Source organism: Phocoena sinus, chromosome 20, assembly GCF_008692025.1.
Source record: "Phocoena sinus isolate mPhoSin1 chromosome 20, mPhoSin1.pri, whole genome shotgun sequence".
Classification (NCBI taxonomy): domain Eukaryota; kingdom Metazoa; phylum Chordata; class Mammalia; order Artiodactyla; family Phocoenidae; genus Phocoena; species Phocoena sinus.
The window spans coordinates 17,632,986-17,649,869 of NC_045782.1; the positions used below are offsets into that span (position 1 = coordinate 17,632,986).

The window sequence follows — 16,884 nt, forward strand, 5'->3', positions numbered from 1 at the left end:
TCTGTCTTTAAATTTTTGGACATAGAATTTAAAAGAATGTAGGTTTGGAAACAATACTAAACCATTCAGGATGAGATCATACTAAATTGTTTTAATGTGTTCAATATCACACGAGAAAGTAATAAGCACTTCTCCTGGGTGCTAAGCTCATTCATTTAGTATCACCTCTGTTTCTTAATCCCTGATGCAGTTAAACAATAGTCTCATTCATATATGACATCTTAATTGGCTGCAACATTAATCATACAATAAGAGATACTTTAATCTCTTTTTAAATATGCCCTAGATTTAGAACCTCTATTTCAAAACAGCAGAAGGAATAATGCAGGTATTTTCAAGTGGAAATCAAAATGAATATATTGGAAGGCCTTAAAAAAAAGCATTCGTCAAATCAGGATCACCATTATCTAGATCTTGCTCCCAGATTTGCTACTAAACTACAAAAGATGCCTGGCCTACATTTAAAATCTACAAGGATTTTTAAATGTATAAAACCTAAAGCATGTTGAGTATCCTTAATGATGAGAATATCCAAGGGCACTATTCTACCAGTTGTAATTTTCAGATTCTGTGCAGCATGGGAGTTACTAGGATGACGATATATATTAATAACAAAAGTGATGTTGAAAAACCCCACTCACTCAAATGATTCCACTCAAACGGAATCCCACTGACTCAAAAAGCACTTATTAAGCACCTGAATTAATAGTAGCTTGAGGATTATCTGTCCTCCTGCACATTGGCAGTGGGTTATATCTTTTTCTGTATATGTTCCAGGGTGTAGAGAAACCATGTGGCGTTCCTTTATCTTTCATAACCAGGTCCCCGTGAGGCAGATAACTGCCGTCACTTAAAAGTATATTTAGCTTCTCCTTTCAACACTTCTCTCTTTAAATCTGTTTCTCCATTTCCCTACACTTTTGTATCCCATCCCCCAGAGGCTTCATTTTCCTTCTTTTGCCCTTCCAACATAGCTTCACCTTAAAATCCAAACTCTCTAGAATGGGATCCCGCTACATGATTTTTTAATGCGTTCAAGATCATATGAGATACTAAGTACTACTTTGACATCACTTCCATTCATTTAGTGTTAACGTTACTACTCCTCCACTCCTCTGTCTCTCCTTAGTACATCCCTGCCACTGTCCATTCCGCCTCCACTTTGAGCTCTCCCCAAGTCACTGCTACACATTTTCCTCACGCTCTCTAAAATCGCTCTCCACCCACAAGGTAGGTTTTCCAAAGAATCTCCACCTCCCCCAACTCTCTCAATCTTCACTACCCTCTGTGACGCCCTCGGTTTTTGCTCTGGTCCCTCACTCCCCCCAACCTCGGACCCCATCGCATCCCCGACACCGCCCCACACAGCTTAGGGTACGCCCCTCACACTCTCCCTCGATCCCCCAAATTTGCCCCTTCCTCTTAAGACCCCCCGTCCCCCTCCCCCACCCCCCCCCGCCCCCCCCCGCAGAACCCACCTCCCCATTCCCAGACCCTGCCAGGTCTCCCGAACCTTCAGAGACGCTTCCCTCCTCCCTTCAGAGTTTCCGGACACTCCCGCCCCTCGCAGCCCTCCGTGCCCTCGCCCATCGCCTGGCACCCCGCGCCCTCCCCGGGGCCCACAGCGCCCCTGCGGGCGCGGCCCTCCGACCTGCCTCCGCGCCTCCCGCAGCCCCTGCAGCCTCTGGCCTAGCTCCCGCCGGTAGCTCTGCGCCGCCTCCACGCTCTCGCGGGCCTCCTGCAGCAGCAGCTCGGGCTCCAGCTCCATCGTCCCCTCGTCCGGCCTCGCGGCCGGCGGCTGCGGGCGCGGTTCCCGACTGTCCCGGGCGCCGCCGAGCGGCCCCGAGCGGCCACGCGCAGGCGGAAGCACCGCCCCGCCCCGCCCCACGGCGGCCTTGATTGACAGCAGCGCTCAACGAGCGTCCGGGGCCCGGCGCCTCCCGCGCTGCAGGCCCAGCTGGTCTCAGCTCAGCTCCCAAGCAGCACCTGCCAGTGATGCTTCCTCGGGGCACGCATGGAGCTAGGGAAAGATTAATGACTACACCTCACGAAGTGCTTCCCGCACCTTATCTTATTCTGGCCTCACTACGAGGCCTCCTTGCACCTCTATCCCACAGAGGAGAAAACTGTGGGACAGAGAGGAGAATCAACTCTCTCAAGCCGTCGGGATTTCAAGCCGTTGGGATTTCAACCCGGATGGGTCTTGAATCATCATTGTCCTACCTGCCTAGTAAACGAGCATCCCTGCAGTGGCTAGTGTTTTAGGAGGTTACTGTGAATCAGGCACCACGCTCACAGGAATCAAAGGCCCCATCACCCAGAAGCTCGTAGTCTAATGAGGGAGCCAAGACAGAAGCCTAAGCGTGGGCCAGTGGTAGGTACCTCAATCCTGGCAGAGCTGCAAGGCGGATGTTATCAAACTTTCCTGTGTGGGCCAGGTAATTGAAAATGTGGAGCTCGGTGGGCCATAAGGCCTCTGTTGCAATATAGTGAATAAGTGGGCGTGACCGTGTGCTAATAAAACTTATGGACACAAATTTGAATGTCACATGTCACAAAATATTCTTTGCATCTTTTCTGTTTTGTTTTTGGTACGCGGCCCTCTCAGAGTTGTGGCCTTTCCCATCGCGGAGCACAGGGTCCGGACGCGCAGGCTCAGCGACCATGGCTCACGGGACCACCCGCTCCGCGGCATGTGGGATCTTCCTGGACCGGGGCACGAACCCATGTCCCCTGCATCGGCAGGTGGACTCTCAACCACTGCGCCACCAGGGAAGCCCACTTTGCATCTTTTTTCAACTACTTAAAAAGGTGAAAACCATTCTTCGTTCAGGGGCCATAGAAACACAGGTGGTGGGTCAGATGTGGCCTTGGCCAGTTTTTTGTTTTTTGTTTTTTTAAAGTTTTTACTGGAGTATAGTTGATTTACAATGTTGTGTTAGTTTCAGGTGTACAGCAAAGTGAATCAGTTATACATATACCTATATCCACGCTTTTTTAGATTCTTTTCCATATAGGCCATTACAGTGTATTGAGTAGAGTTCCCTGTGCTATCCAGTAGGTCCTTACTAGTTATCTGTTTTATATATCCTAGTGTGTATATGTCAATCCCAATCTCCCAGTGTATCCCTCCCCGCTTCTCCCCTCTGGCCATAGTTTGCTGACCCCTGGCTGAGGATGGTAGAGTTGCCTCCCCAGGAAACAAAAACAGAACAGTGATTGTCTCAAGGTTACACAATTAATCTGTGCTAGAGGCTAGATTGCAGTTTTCCTGGGCCAGACTAAAGCTCTTTCTACCACATAGTTTGGTGCTAAGTAAATGACACTTGAAATTAGAGAAGTTTAGAAAATGAAGGCTCTTCTGCAGAAAATGGGAGATTATCTTTATCCTGAAGTAGCAAGCCACTCAGTAGATTCTCAACAAATACCTGTGGAATGAATCAAGGCATTAACTAAACAAAAAGGAGTAAGTAAAGGCACCCCAGGTAAGATAAAACTAAGGAAAGGGTATAAGGACTTGCAAACAGGAATATAAATGGATTGTGTAAGGAAGGAGGAGCAGACCACTTTGCCTGGAGAGGAAGGACGGAATAATATATTGGGAGATGAAGTTAAGAGAAAAGTAAGGGCCCTGGAGTTCAGGTTAAGAAGCTTTGACTTTAAAAAAAAAAAAAAGAAGCTTTGACTTTAATGAATAGACATTAAAGATTTTTGCTTGTGCAGTGACATTTGCAAAACAATGTTTTAGGAAGATAAATGATAGAGAGGTGGGACTTTGGTTTGTCTTAAAGTAAGGCAGGGGTTGGCATACTATAAATTCTCAATAAATATCTGTTCAGTGAAATGAATGTGCATGAGATAACTAGAGGGGAGTAAATAGGCAGAACTAAATGGCGTTAGTCTAGTTATGATATGATGGAGACTTGAATTAGGATGTTGGCTTTTACAGAGTTTTGGGGTTTTTTGTTTGCTTGTTTGTTTTAATTAATTTATTTTTGGCTATGTTGAGTCTTCGTTGCTGTGTGCAGGATTTGTCTAGTTGGGGCAAGTGGGGACTACTCTTCGTTGCGGCGCACAGGCTTCTCATTGTGGTGGCTTCTCTTGTTGCGGAGCACGGGCTGTAGGCACCCGGGCTTCAGTAGTTGTAGCACGTGGGCTCAGTAGTTGTGGCTTGCGGGCTCTAGAGTGCAGGCTCAGTAGTTGTGGCGCACGGGCTTAGTTGCTCTGCGACATGTGGGATCTTCCCAGACCAGGGCTCGAACCTGTGTCCCCTGCATTGGCAGGCGGATTCTTAACCACTGTGCCACCAGGGAAGCCCTTGTATGGAGTTTTGACAGTGAAAGCAAGGGGAAAGATAGGCAAAATGGTTCAAGGGAATAGGAGAGTTTGGACACACATTGAGTCAGTAAAAAACAGGATTTATTAATTGTTCTTGAACATGATATGTTCTGTGTGCTCTCTAAAGCTAATTGAACAGAATTGGCTCCCACTCCAGAAAGCTTTACTAAGTGAAATTTAAAAAAAAAAAAATTAAAAGGAAAACTTCCATAAAGACAAGCTACCAATCTTAGTCTCATTCAACTTTATTTCCTTGACCTACTAACTGATGGGAGGCAGGAAATGTGTATCTAATATATCCACACTACCCACAAAAATAACACGAGGAAAACTGAAGAAAAGCTGTAAAACTGTGCCCGCAGGCTCGAAATATTTTTATTTTTTATTTTTTTTAACTTTAGAGCACAAGTTTCTGAAGAATAAATGCCCTGGTCAATAACAGAGAGGAAGATTGATCTAGAGGTGGTGATGACAGAAGCCAGCAGGCCATCAGACAGGGCTTTACAGAGTTTTTAATCTCCATGTCACCACATTAGTCTAGCACTGACTTGAATTTCAAGAGTACCCAGAGGTGAGCAGATTCAGAGGCACAGACTCCTCATGCTACAACAAACAAAGGACTTGGGCTTCCCTGGTGGCGCAGTGGTTGAAAGTCCGCCTGCCGATGCAGGGGACACGGGTTCGTGCCCCGGTCCGGGAAGATCCTACATGCCGCAGAGCGGCTGGGCCCGTGAGCCATGGCCGCTGAGCCTGCGCGTCCGGAGCCTGTGCTCCGCAATGGGAGAGGCCACAACAGTGAGAGACCCGCGTACTGCAAAAAAAAAAAAAAAAAAAAAAAAAAAGAAAGAAACAAAGGACTTGCTAATTGATTTATTTACGATAAGAATATAATTGCCGGGCTTCCCTGGTGGTACAGTGGTTGGGAATCCGCCTGCTAATGCAGGGGACACAGGTTCGAGCCCTGGTCCGGGAAGATCCCACATGCCGCGGAGCAACTAAGCCCGAGCGCCACAACTACTCAGCCTGCACTCTAGAGCCCATGAGCCACAACTACTGAGCCCACATGCCACAACTACTGAAGCCTGTGCACCTAAAGCCCATGCCCCACAGCAAGAGAAGCCACCGTAATGAGAAGCCTGCGCACCGCAACGAAGAGTAGTCCCCACTCGCCACAACTAAAGAAAGCCTGAATGCAGCAACAAAGACCCAGCGGAGCCAAAAATTAATTAATTAATTTTTTAAAAAAGCACTGAAGTTTAAATTAGGAGACTTGGCTAAACATTGTAACTTTGGAAACATGTGTGAGCTACATTTCTCTAAATCGACAATAATGTAAATGTCTTCCTCACAGGACTCATGTAAAGGCTGAATAGTATGGCCAGGTAAAAGCACACGTTTATTTACAAAATATCTGAAGAGTACAAGGTACGTGTCTGGCTTTGTGCTTAGGTGCTGGGAATCAAATCAGGAATGAGACCTAGGACTTGCCTTCATAGTCCAGTAGGGGGATCACTCACACATAAGCAGGAATTTATATTCTAATATATTGAGTGCAATGAGTAGAAGCACAGAGACAGCCACCTAATCCAGCCTAAAGTAAAGTGGAAGGAAGAAGGTATCAGGAAAAGTTTCTTGAACAAGGTAAACCGTAAACTGAGTCTTAAGGCTTTTCTTGGCTTGGCCACAGGTGCTTCTCTCCTTTCCCTTCCAAAACCCATCAAAATAACAATTAAGGGATTTAAAACCGGATTAGGAAAACAAATGGATTAGGGACAAGTGGAACAGTAGAGAACACAAAAGAGCACTAGAGAGTTCCATAAATTTGTGGAAGATGGAAAGTGGAGTAGTAGTAATTGCCCAAGAAAACTGCTGGGAGTTACAACCTAAACTGCAGAGGATGAACCATTCAGAATTGGGCTAACTCTCCCCAAAGACTCCTGAGAAACTCATGCTATATATCCTTTTAAAAATTTTAGTCATTTAAAAAAAATCACAACCCCTATTCTGACATTCCTTTCCTTATCCTACTTCCTGCATTATTTTCTCCTCAGCATTTAGCCCTGTCTTACCATATACTTTACTTATGGATCATTTTTATTACATGTCTCTTCCAACCAGAATATAAATTCTAAAAGGATAGGCATTTTTGTCTGTTTTGTTCACAGCTGCTTTGTTCATAGCTGGCACCCATTTGTATTTATGGAGTGGATGGAAGGATGAAGAACACAGCACATGAGAATGAGGTATGGAACTGAAAAGGGGAGACATCAGTTAATATTAGAGTTAGATATTTTAGGTCCATTGCCCTATTCCATGCATTTAGGTGATGCCTCCCTATTGCTTCCACAAAACTGCATGAGATATAAACACCTCTGCCCCCAAATAGATTGGAGGAGAAACCAAGTAGTCCAGAGAAAAGACCTCCACCTATTAACATTAGGAAGTCCCCCAATGAAAATCTCCTGATCGTCCTACAGTAGAACCCACTAGTGAGTCCCACCTATGCTAAAAACCTTCAATCAGCTTGAACCATTTTTTAAACAGCTTTATTGAGTATAACTGATTTGCAATAAACTGCATATATTTAGAGTATATGATGTGATGAACTTTTTCATCAGTAGATACCTGTGAAACCATCACCGTAACCAATATAATGAAAATTTCCATCACTCCCCAAAGTTTCCATGTAACCTATTCCTTTGTAATCTATCCCTCCTTCAACCCCTGAACACAGGCAATGATGATCTGCTTTCTGTAATTAGAGATTAATTTGCATTTTTCTCAAATTTTAAATAAATGGAATCATGCAATATATACTCTTTTTTCATCCATGTATTGATAGTTCATTTCTTTTTATTGCTGAGTAGTATTTCATGGTATGGATATGTTTCTTAATGTACCTGTTGATAGGTTGTTCCAAGTTTTTTACTATTACAAATAAAGCTGCTATCAACATTTGTGTACAAGTGTACAAGTCTTTATAATATAACTATATTGGCAATGTGGGAGGAGAGAAATTATGGAGGGTGGTGTTACAAGAGAATTAACCACCATAACAGGACTTTAATGAATGCTGTTTAAAATTGTTAGATCAGGGCTTCCCTGATGGTGCAGTGGTTGGTACTCCGCCTGCCGATGCAGGGGACACGGGTTCGTGCCCCGGTCCTGGAGGATCCCACATGCCGCGGAGTGGCTGGGCCCGTGAGCCATGGCCGCTTGTTAGTCAAGAAATAGCTGTTTAGGGCTTCCCTGGTGGAGCAGTGGTTGAGAATCCACCTGCCAATGCAGGGGACACGGGTTCAAGCCCTGGTCCGGGAAGATCCCATATGCCATGGAGCAACAAAGCCCGTGAACCACAACTACTGAGCCTGTGCTCTAGAGCCCAGGAGCCACAACTACTGAGCCTGCGTGCTGCAACTACTGAAGCCCACGTGCCTAAAGCTAGTGCTCCACAATAAGAGAAGCCACCACAATGAGAAGCCCACGCACCATAACTAAGAGTAGCCCCCGCTCGCCGCAATTAGAGAAAGCCGGTGCGCAGCAAGGAAGACCCAACACAGCCAAAAATAAATAAATTTATTTAAAAACATAGCTGTGTAAAGATATTGAAATATCTAAAGATAAGCAGATATTTATAGTGCTAGAAAACCAGGGGTCGAACCCGTGTCCCCTGCATTGGCAGGCGGATTCTCAACCACTGCACCACCAGGAAAGCCCTCAACGCATTTTAAATGCTTAGCTTTTTAGAAGAATAAAAAGCGCTAGAGACATACCCTACAACCCAGCAATTCCACGTTTAGGTGTGTATCCTGGAAAAGCACCATTTGTGTTCAAGGAGACAAGAATGTTCGCTGACTCATTGTCTGACTAACAGAAAATTGAAGACAATTTAAATGATCATCACTAAGGAAATGGATAGATAAAATGTTGTGCATAATTGGGTGGAATGCTCAGGAATGAAAGGGAAGGAATCAGATCGACCTGTATAGCTCTTGAAGACAATGATGAAAGAAACAAATTGCTGAGTGATATTTACATTGTTACCTTTTACGTAAAGAAAAACAAAACTAAAGATTTTTCTACGGATACGTATATGTATGTAAAAGTATTAAGAAAGGCTGCAATGCTATCCACCAAATAGGTAATACTGGCTGCCACTGGGGCTAAGAGGAAGAGACCAAGTTAGGGGGTGAAAGTCAAACAGACTTTCAGTTTTTTCTGTAATTTTCTAATTGATTTCTCCTCCTCCACGCTCTTGCTCTTCCATCTTCTCCTCTTCGCCGTCATTCTCCTTGCGCAGCGTTCTTACACTACGTGAGTTATAAGTAAACGAAACCAAGACAACAAAACAGTTTATATTTAGAAGTGCAGTCTCCCTTCCTGAAAAACCTTATCCAGGGTTAATAATTTTCAAGGAGAAAGTAATTACCACTAATTTCATTGGAGAAATTTGTACCCTTTATGTTGTCCAGGCAATAGCAAATACCATATAGACACAATTATGTCAACAGTTAACATCAGTTTGCATAACCCGACAGAACAAGGTGGCTTCCCGTTACTATTTGACAGGTGTATTTACATGACTTGTTTCAGCTCTTACACACCGTGTAGTTAAAACTAGCACCCAGACAAAATAAACACACTCTCTATATTGCAAGTGCAATGAAAAAAAAAAAAATAAAGCTAAACATGTCTGTGAAAACAATGCAAATGATGTATGAGATTATCTTCACTACAAACTAGCAAACTACTGGTACCCAGCAACAACTCGAACACACGCCAGCCAGTTGAGGCGACGACCTTGGGCTCCTAGCTGCTCGCGAGGACGAAATCCACGGGAAGAAATGCCTCCTGAGCTCAATTAGGGGTAAAAAGTCGAAATCTCGGACCCCAAGTGGGCGTATCTCTAGGTAGGACGCTTGCCAAAATAACATTTTATTCCGTGTGGGAGTGTAATCAATTGTTATTCCCTTTTCTGTATTTTTCGAATTTCCACTTTTAAATAGGGGCTAGTCTGGGGCGTCAAAAGTATGGGGTTCTAATTCTGCCACCAACGGACTTAGTCAAATCATATCCTCATCAGTGAAACTGGGCGTAAGAAGTCTGAATCTCCGAAGTCCCCGCTACTTTTAGATTCACGGTAAAGCAATCCCACCTCCTGCAGTCTTGCCGAAGAAGCATTTTGGCCCTCTCGGCTCACTGTCCGCGCAGCCTCCGGAAGCAATCTAAACTCCGCCCCCTGCACTCTGGACGGCGCGAAAACCCAATTGACAAGAACTCCCTCCGAATCCTGCGGGTAGAATCTGTGTTCGGCCTGCTTTCCCCGCGGGATCCCCAGTCCCTATCACTCAGAACTGGAGTGGCAGCCTCAGGGGCACCCCACGCTCACCGACCGCGCCTGAGGTTCTTCGCTGCCCGCGCTTTCTCACCGCCTCTTCCCGCGTTCTACTTGGTTGAGCTGGGCCCAGCCTCTGCGACCACCCCGGGCAGTGGGCGCGGGGGAGTCCGAGGCGGACCCCGCGGCCCAGCTCCTTGCTCCTGCTGGAGCCGGCCGCCTCCATGGCCTCCCGACAGGCCGGGCCGGGCCGCGGAAGGTCCTAGGAACCGGGATTCCGGGAAGCAAGGAGCATGGTGGGGGTCTTGGCCATGGCGGCGGCAGCTGCTCCCCCTCCGGTGAAAGACTACGGGAATGAGGTGAGCTTGAATATCTCCGAATGTTGGGCGTGGGGGAAAGGTAATACCGACTTAGGATCTATGAGGGGGAAGGAGGGATCTGGTGACGCCCCAGAGTCTGACATTCTGTGGAACAATTGCTGGGGTGTGTCGTTTCTTAAAGACATGATAGGTCCCTAGAAACATTGGGATTGTGAGATGTTTGCGGGGACCTTAAGATGCCTAGTAAAGGACTAGTTACCAGATGCTGAAATGTTTCTGGAACTTGATGTTTTGGACTTGTGAAATGTTACGGAGGATCGCAGGGTCAAGTCTGGGGTTCATGATAAGGAATCATAGGATAAGGAATCACTTTAGCGTGGAAAAGAATCTTTAAGTTCTACCTGTCCACCCAATCACCTGCTCTAGGAATACCGCTTAGATTGTCACTACAGGAATCAAAAAAGGTACTTCATTTAAAAATCATTATCTCATTGTTCTAGGGCTTAAGATACTGCAGTTAGAAGTCCCAGCTTGGCATGCTGTTATTCTCCTGTGTTCATCAACTTTCAGTGAAATGTACTAAGCAGTTGTTGTTAAGAGATTCTAATGCCATGAAGTAGTGGAGTAGCATCTAAAAGTAGACGGTTGCTATATTTTTACACCTTTCAAGCTCGCATTCTAACTGAAGTATGCAAACAGATGTCTTCGAAGTGAGCCAAGATGTATATTCACTTATTTCGCTGAGACTCTTACTTTTTAGAATTGAGTACTTTTGTCTGCTTGCTAATAGATGTTATGCTGATACTTCTTTGCTGAAAAGGCAGTTGCTCTGCTTGTCTCAGGTGTGAAGAAGGACTTTTGATACTTGAATTACACAGTTCTTGCTTTTTGTTTGCTCAGTTTTCCAGTCTTTTCATTACACTTTCTGCTTTTGGTGCCCTGCTTAGAGGGCTATTTCACAGTAATGATACTTACTGTTTAGTATTTTAAGGGTAAGGACCTTATACACATTATTTTACTTAATATCAACCCTGTGATGAGGTGTTATTATCTGTATTCTACAGATGAGAGAAGGTTAAGAAGTAATTAAAAGTAAGTTAGGTGAGAAAAAGTAAGTTAGAAAATTAACAGTAATTTGCTTGAGGTCCCACACTAGTAGATGTCAGAGCCAGCACTTACTTAGATCTGCCTGACTCCAGAGCCTATGGTATTGTGCCTCTGATACGAGCTCACGATAATAATAATACTAACAACTCATTAGCATTTTCTTCTAGTACATTTATCATTTCATTTTAAGATGTAAAATTTTAATCTGTCTGTAATTTATTTTGTCTCATATTTATCCAGAGGGTTAAAATTTGTCCCCGTACTATTTATTAACTACTTCTTTGCCCACTAACTTGAGTGCTACTATTATAATATACCAAATTCTTTTTTTTTTTTTTTTTTTTGGGGGGGTACGCGGGCCTCTCACTTGTTGTGGCCTTTCCCGCTGCGGAGCACAGGCTCCGGACGCGCAGGCTCACGAGCCCAGCCGCTCCGCGGCATGTGGGATCTTCCCGGACCGGGTCACGAACCCGTGTCCCCAGCATCGGCAGGCGGACTCCCAACCACTGCGCCACCAGGGAAGCCCCCCAAATTCTAAACACACACTTACGTCTCTTTCTGGTTTTCTAATCGGCTCTTTTAAGTTGCCTGCCTATTCATGCATCAGTGCTATGCTTTTAATCATGATAGCCTTATAATACATTTTAATTTTCTAGACTTATAATTCCTTTGTTACTTATCTTCAAAAAAACAAAAAGGTTTTCTTGTTGTTCTGGCAAGTTTTTTCTAACAAATGAACTGAGGGAAGTTAAAAATAAAGTTGATGTAGCTTTTTTTTAAGGGTATTAAATAGTATAAGAGGCAGGCGGTAACTCATAATAGCATACTAAAACACTGAAAAGTCTTGTTTTATTTGTAGTAAATGTCCACTATAATTTTTACTTAATTAGTAAATTTTGGGATCCTAGGCTTGTTCACCATGTACCTGTTTCTTGGAAATAGTTAGAATAATTTGTTTATTTTTACCTAAAACAGTATAAAGGGAATGGAAATAATATTTATAGAGTTCCTAGCATGCATCAGACTTCACATGTTTGTATGTAATATGTTCATTACAAATTCTGTGGGATGGGTGGTACTACTCAAAGGTTATAGAGTAAACAGAGGCCAACAGTAATTAACACATTTGTACACAAGCATAGGGGGCCTTGAAACTTTTTATTGACGTATAATATATAAAGTACACAAATTATAATTGTATAACTTGATGTGACATTGAGATTTGAATGTAGGTTTAACTTTAAAGCTCTTTTTCTTCCTAATATGTAATGTTTATCAACTAAGGGAGCCTTCCTTTTTTTATCGCGTTACATAAAATAATAGATCCATGTTTAAAATTCATGTTGCTTGAAATAAGTGCTTTTTTTCTTCTTTTAAATTGATAGGCAAGCAAGAAGCGAAGGAAAGATGATGACAGAACTTGCAAAACAATCACTAAATATTTATCACCAATGGGGAAGACTGGAGACAGGGTTTTCTCTCCACCAAAATCCAGTAATATTCTGGATTATTTTAGAAAGACTTTACCCACAAATGAGAAAACTCAGACAGCAAAAAAGTACAAGATAAAGTCATCCACACCATTGCCTGCCAACAGTGACAAAGACTGTAAAACACCTTTGGAAATGTCCTCAAATACAGAGAATAAGAAGAGAGGAAAGAGACTTAATTTATCTCATCAACTAAGTCATATTAAAACTGAAAATGAATCTGCAATTGAAATTAACAGTGATGATAGCAAGGAAGACTCCAGTTTAAGTAACAATTTTGTGGAAAGTAGTACTTCTGCTTTACTCTACAAGAAACATGTCGAGGTACTTGCAGAAAGTATTCAAGATACCAAAAAACAATCAAGCACTATGACCTCCAAAAAAAGTTCTAAGAAAGTAAGTCCTAAACAAGGCCCCTCAAAAAATGATCGCAGAAAATTGAGGAAGAGGAAGCACAGAGAGGTAATAGATCTATCTGAAAGTTTACCCTTAGCAGAGGAACTAAATCTCCTTAAAAGAGATGGTAATGATAGTAAACAGTTAATGCCTTCCCTAACTAATGAAATGGAAAATACTGCAAATGATGCAGAATCTAGAAATAATATAACTAAAACAGCCCAGTTAAATGATAGTACAATAACTGTCTCATATGAGGAATTTTTAAAAAGTCACAACGAAAGTAAAGTGGAACAGGCATCAGACTCTACAGTGTCTGTTTGTATTCCTTCTGAAACTGTTGACGATGCAGTCAAAAGTGGTTGTATAACTGACCCAGAAGCCTATGAAATTTCCCAACAGGTCCGCTTTAAGACAGTCACTGTTCTTGCACAAGTTCATCCCATCCCCCCAAAAAAGACAGGGAAAATACCCTCAATTTTCTTGAAACAAAAGCAGGTGGAAATGGAAAATAGCCTGTCTGATCCTGAGAATGAACAGATGAGTCAGAAAAGAAAATCTAATGTCGTTATACATGAGGAAGAGCTAGAATTGGCAGTGTTGGAAGCTGGGAGTTCTGAAGCTGTGAAACCAAAATGCACTCTAGAAGAAAGACAGCAGTTTATGAAAGCATTTAGGCAGCCAACGTCAGATGCACTTAAAAATGGAGTCAAAAAGTCTTCTGATAAGCAGAAAGAGCTCAATGAAAAGTCTTTAAATGAGGAAGGAAGAGACAATAATTCTAAAAAAATCATGGAAAATCCTAATATCCAAATGGTTTCAAATAATGGCAATTCACAGACACATGCTGATAAAGGAGGTTTTCCTAAGGAGAAAAGTAAAAAACTGAAGAAAAAGAATAAAAAAATCGTAGATACTGGTGCTATTCCAGGTGAAAATAGAGAGAGAAATCCTCAAGAGAAAGAATCAACTTTTTCCTTTAAAGAGAAACAAAATCAAAACAGGCTTAGAATGAGTTTAAGACAAAAGAAAACAGAAGTTTTCAAAAACAGCTCATTACTTAACAGCAAAAACCTTGTTTGTGAAGGTGCAGCAGATGATGACCCTCTAAAAATTTCCTCTCCGTGTAACAATAAGTCTTCAAGAAAAGCTGGCATACCAGTTAAGGATAAGGTTATACACTCTAAAGCTGAGACTGAAGACAGCTTGGTATCTGTTTCTACACTGAAACCAAGCAGAAGATCTGTAAGAAGTAGCAGCACATCTGCTACAGTAATCATTAGAGCTACTGATTCTGAAGACGCACAAGACGATAGTCCAGTAAAAGCTTCCACTCCAAAAGCAGCGAACTTATCAGGGAAGCGTAGCTTATATACAGCGGAATTAATAACAGTATCCTCTGATTCAGAGAGTCCTATTAGGTAAAGTTTTGTTTTGTTCTCAAGTTCTAAATATTCTGCATGTATTATTAGATGTGAAGGAAAATATGTCAAGCACTGAAGAATTGTTTTTTTTTTTTCTAGAACACAGCTGATTTATAAGAAAAAGAAAACAGGGTTTCAAAAATGTTGCTTATTTTCCATATTTAATTTAAACTCAGGCATGATTTCAGAAGAATTCTAGCCGTATTTTAGATGAGTTTTAAACTCTTATTTATCATAGTTGTTAATTCCTGGAGAAATATCCTCCAAATATGAATTCTGTGTGTTTAACAAACATAAGATTAAAAATAAATCATAGAACATTTTTAGGTAAGCTGAGCCATATACTGTGAGGTATTGTGTTGGCCAGAAAGTTTGCTCAGGTTTTTCCATAAGATGCCTCGGGAAACCCGAATGAACTTTTTGGCCAACTCAACATATACTTGCATGTTGGTTCTGGCTAATCCTAGGGGCTAATTTTCTGGAAAGCTTATGATTTATAAAATGAAACTTTATATTTTCTAAGAGTTTAACATTGAGTTTGGCTTACTTTTGAATCAGTAGTTTGAAACTGATGGGGGGTGTCTTTTTTCGTTTTCTGTTTCAGAACTGTCCAGAAATTAGAGCCCTAGTTGGTTCCTTTCTATATTCAACTGAAATTTTTACACATTATAATCACATAAATGTTTGTGAGTATCTTTTTGCGTTTTTTCCAGAATGAAATTCACCAGAATTAGTACTCCCAAAAAATCTAAGAAAAAATCTAAGAAAAGGTCTAAGAAATCTGAAGCAGCTGATGAAGATTTTGAGTCTCAGACTAGAAAGGTAATTGAAATACTAGGGTGTCCTCTAAGTGGTATTCTGTTTTGTAAAATAATAACTATTACTATTGGAAGTGATACGCCAAAAGAAGATTCACATATTTCATAGATTGGTTATGTTAACTATAACCCTATATTATTTTTTGCTGTTATTTTATTCCTCTAGTTAGCTTATTAAGAGATCAACATATCTTATTGTGAGATGAAAGCAGTTGATAAAGACAGTATCGTTTACTTAGAAAAAGTTTTCTTAGTGACAGTTATATTCCAATCTTTTTCCCTAAGGCTGCTTATGGAAATAAGCATGATTGAATTTTTGGTTTATTTCTATAGATTAGAGGCTAACAAGTGGGATCTCTCAACCCTGGTACTGTTGACATTGTGCGCTGGATAATTCTTTGTTGTGGGGAACTGTCTTGTACATTATAGGATGTTTAGCAGTAATCCTGGCCTCTACCCATGAGATGCCAATAGCACCCCAACTGCCCTAGCTATGACAACCAAAATATCTCCAGTCATTGCTAAATATCCCCTGGAGGGAAAAATCACCCCCAGTTGAAAACCATTTTCCTAAAGGGAGAGGTTGTATGTATAAGAATAGTTTAGCTGCTTTTGTAAAGTAAACTGCTTATCCCTTATGATGAGAGAATTGGATTCTCTCCTGGGTGAGTAGGTACAAGGAATTGGATTCTCTCCTGGGTGAGTAGGTACAAGTGTGTGTGTGTGTGTGTGTGTGTGTGTGTGTTGAAAAAGCCACCAGGGTGGTTCTGATATAATCCTTGGGTGAAAGCCACTGCCACAGAAAGTTGGTATCTCTTTTGTTTTTATTTAACAACTCTCTTTCCCCCCCACCCCCCGCGTCGTCGGGGTTGGGGTGGGGCGCTTCTTATCTCACTTTAGGTACTATGCTTGGTACTCTTATCATTAATCTTATAAAGTAAATATTTAACCCCGTTTTGAAGGACAGTGGCACCAAAGGAGGTGAAAATATTTTTGAGAGTTGACATGATATATGATGGAATTTAAGCTGGGGACAGGGAAAAGGGGTACCAGGGGCTGATAAATAAGGAGAAAGTAGAGAGCTGTCAGGACCGAAGTTCCTGTTTTAGTCAGGAGTAACCAAGTGTGAGCTGGGAGGACAGGCAGCTAGGTCAGAAAGGAGGGTGTTGGAAATGACTGGTTTTTGAGATGATAGGACTATGGTTGATTTTGATTTTCTTCATTTTTCTGTTTTTTGTTTTTCTATAAACATGAACTTTTAAAAACTTTTATCAGAAAAATAACTATTAGGAAAAAAAAAAGATTTCAGGTAATAGCAGAACTACATGCCAAAATGCATGTGGATTTTTTTTTTTCACTAAAACATGTCTTTTTTTTTTTTTTCGGTACACGGTCCTCTCACTGTTGTGGCCTCTCCCGTTGCGGAGCGCAGGCTCAGCGGCCATGGCTCACAGGCCCAGCCGCTCCACGGCATGTGGGATCTTCCCAGACCGGGGCATGAACCCATGTCCCCTGCATCGGCAGGAGGACTCTCAACCACTGCACCACCAGGGAAGCCCTGTTTTTCTTAACTGTTTCAATGATTCAGTCGTTAATTTAAATTTAGCTGGATTATTTTGAATGCTAACTTATCCTAAGGTTCATCAGCCTGCCAAA

The 16,884-nt window shown here is 42.2% G+C and overlaps 2 protein-coding genes across 3 annotated transcripts in view; one reads left to right on the forward strand and one right to left on the reverse strand.

Annotated features, from left to right (window-relative positions):
• CRLF3 (cytokine receptor like factor 3) overlaps positions 1-1,852 on the reverse strand; it is a 37,266-nt gene extending 35,414 nt beyond the window's left edge. Inside the window, exon 1 of the mRNA XM_032617248.1 lies at positions 1,652-1,852. Coding sequence (XP_032473139.1) covers positions 1,652-1,768 — 117 coding nt within the window. The 5' untranslated portion in view covers positions 1,769-1,852. The remainder of the gene's footprint in view (positions 1-1,651) is intronic.
• Positions 1,853-9,581: 7,729 nt separating this feature from the next.
• The window catches only part of ATAD5 (ATPase family AAA domain containing 5), a 38,190-nt gene continuing 30,887 nt past the window's right edge, over positions 9,582-16,884 (forward strand). For both annotated transcript variants that reach the window (XM_032617870.1, XM_032617871.1), the window contains exons 1-3: positions 9,582-10,032; positions 12,486-14,407; positions 15,124-15,232. In XM_032617870.1, the coding sequence (XP_032473761.1) occupies positions 9,967-10,032; positions 12,486-14,407; positions 15,124-15,232 (2,097 nt within the window). In that variant the 5' untranslated portion in view covers positions 9,582-9,966. The remainder of the gene's footprint in view (positions 10,033-12,485; positions 14,408-15,123; positions 15,233-16,884) is intronic.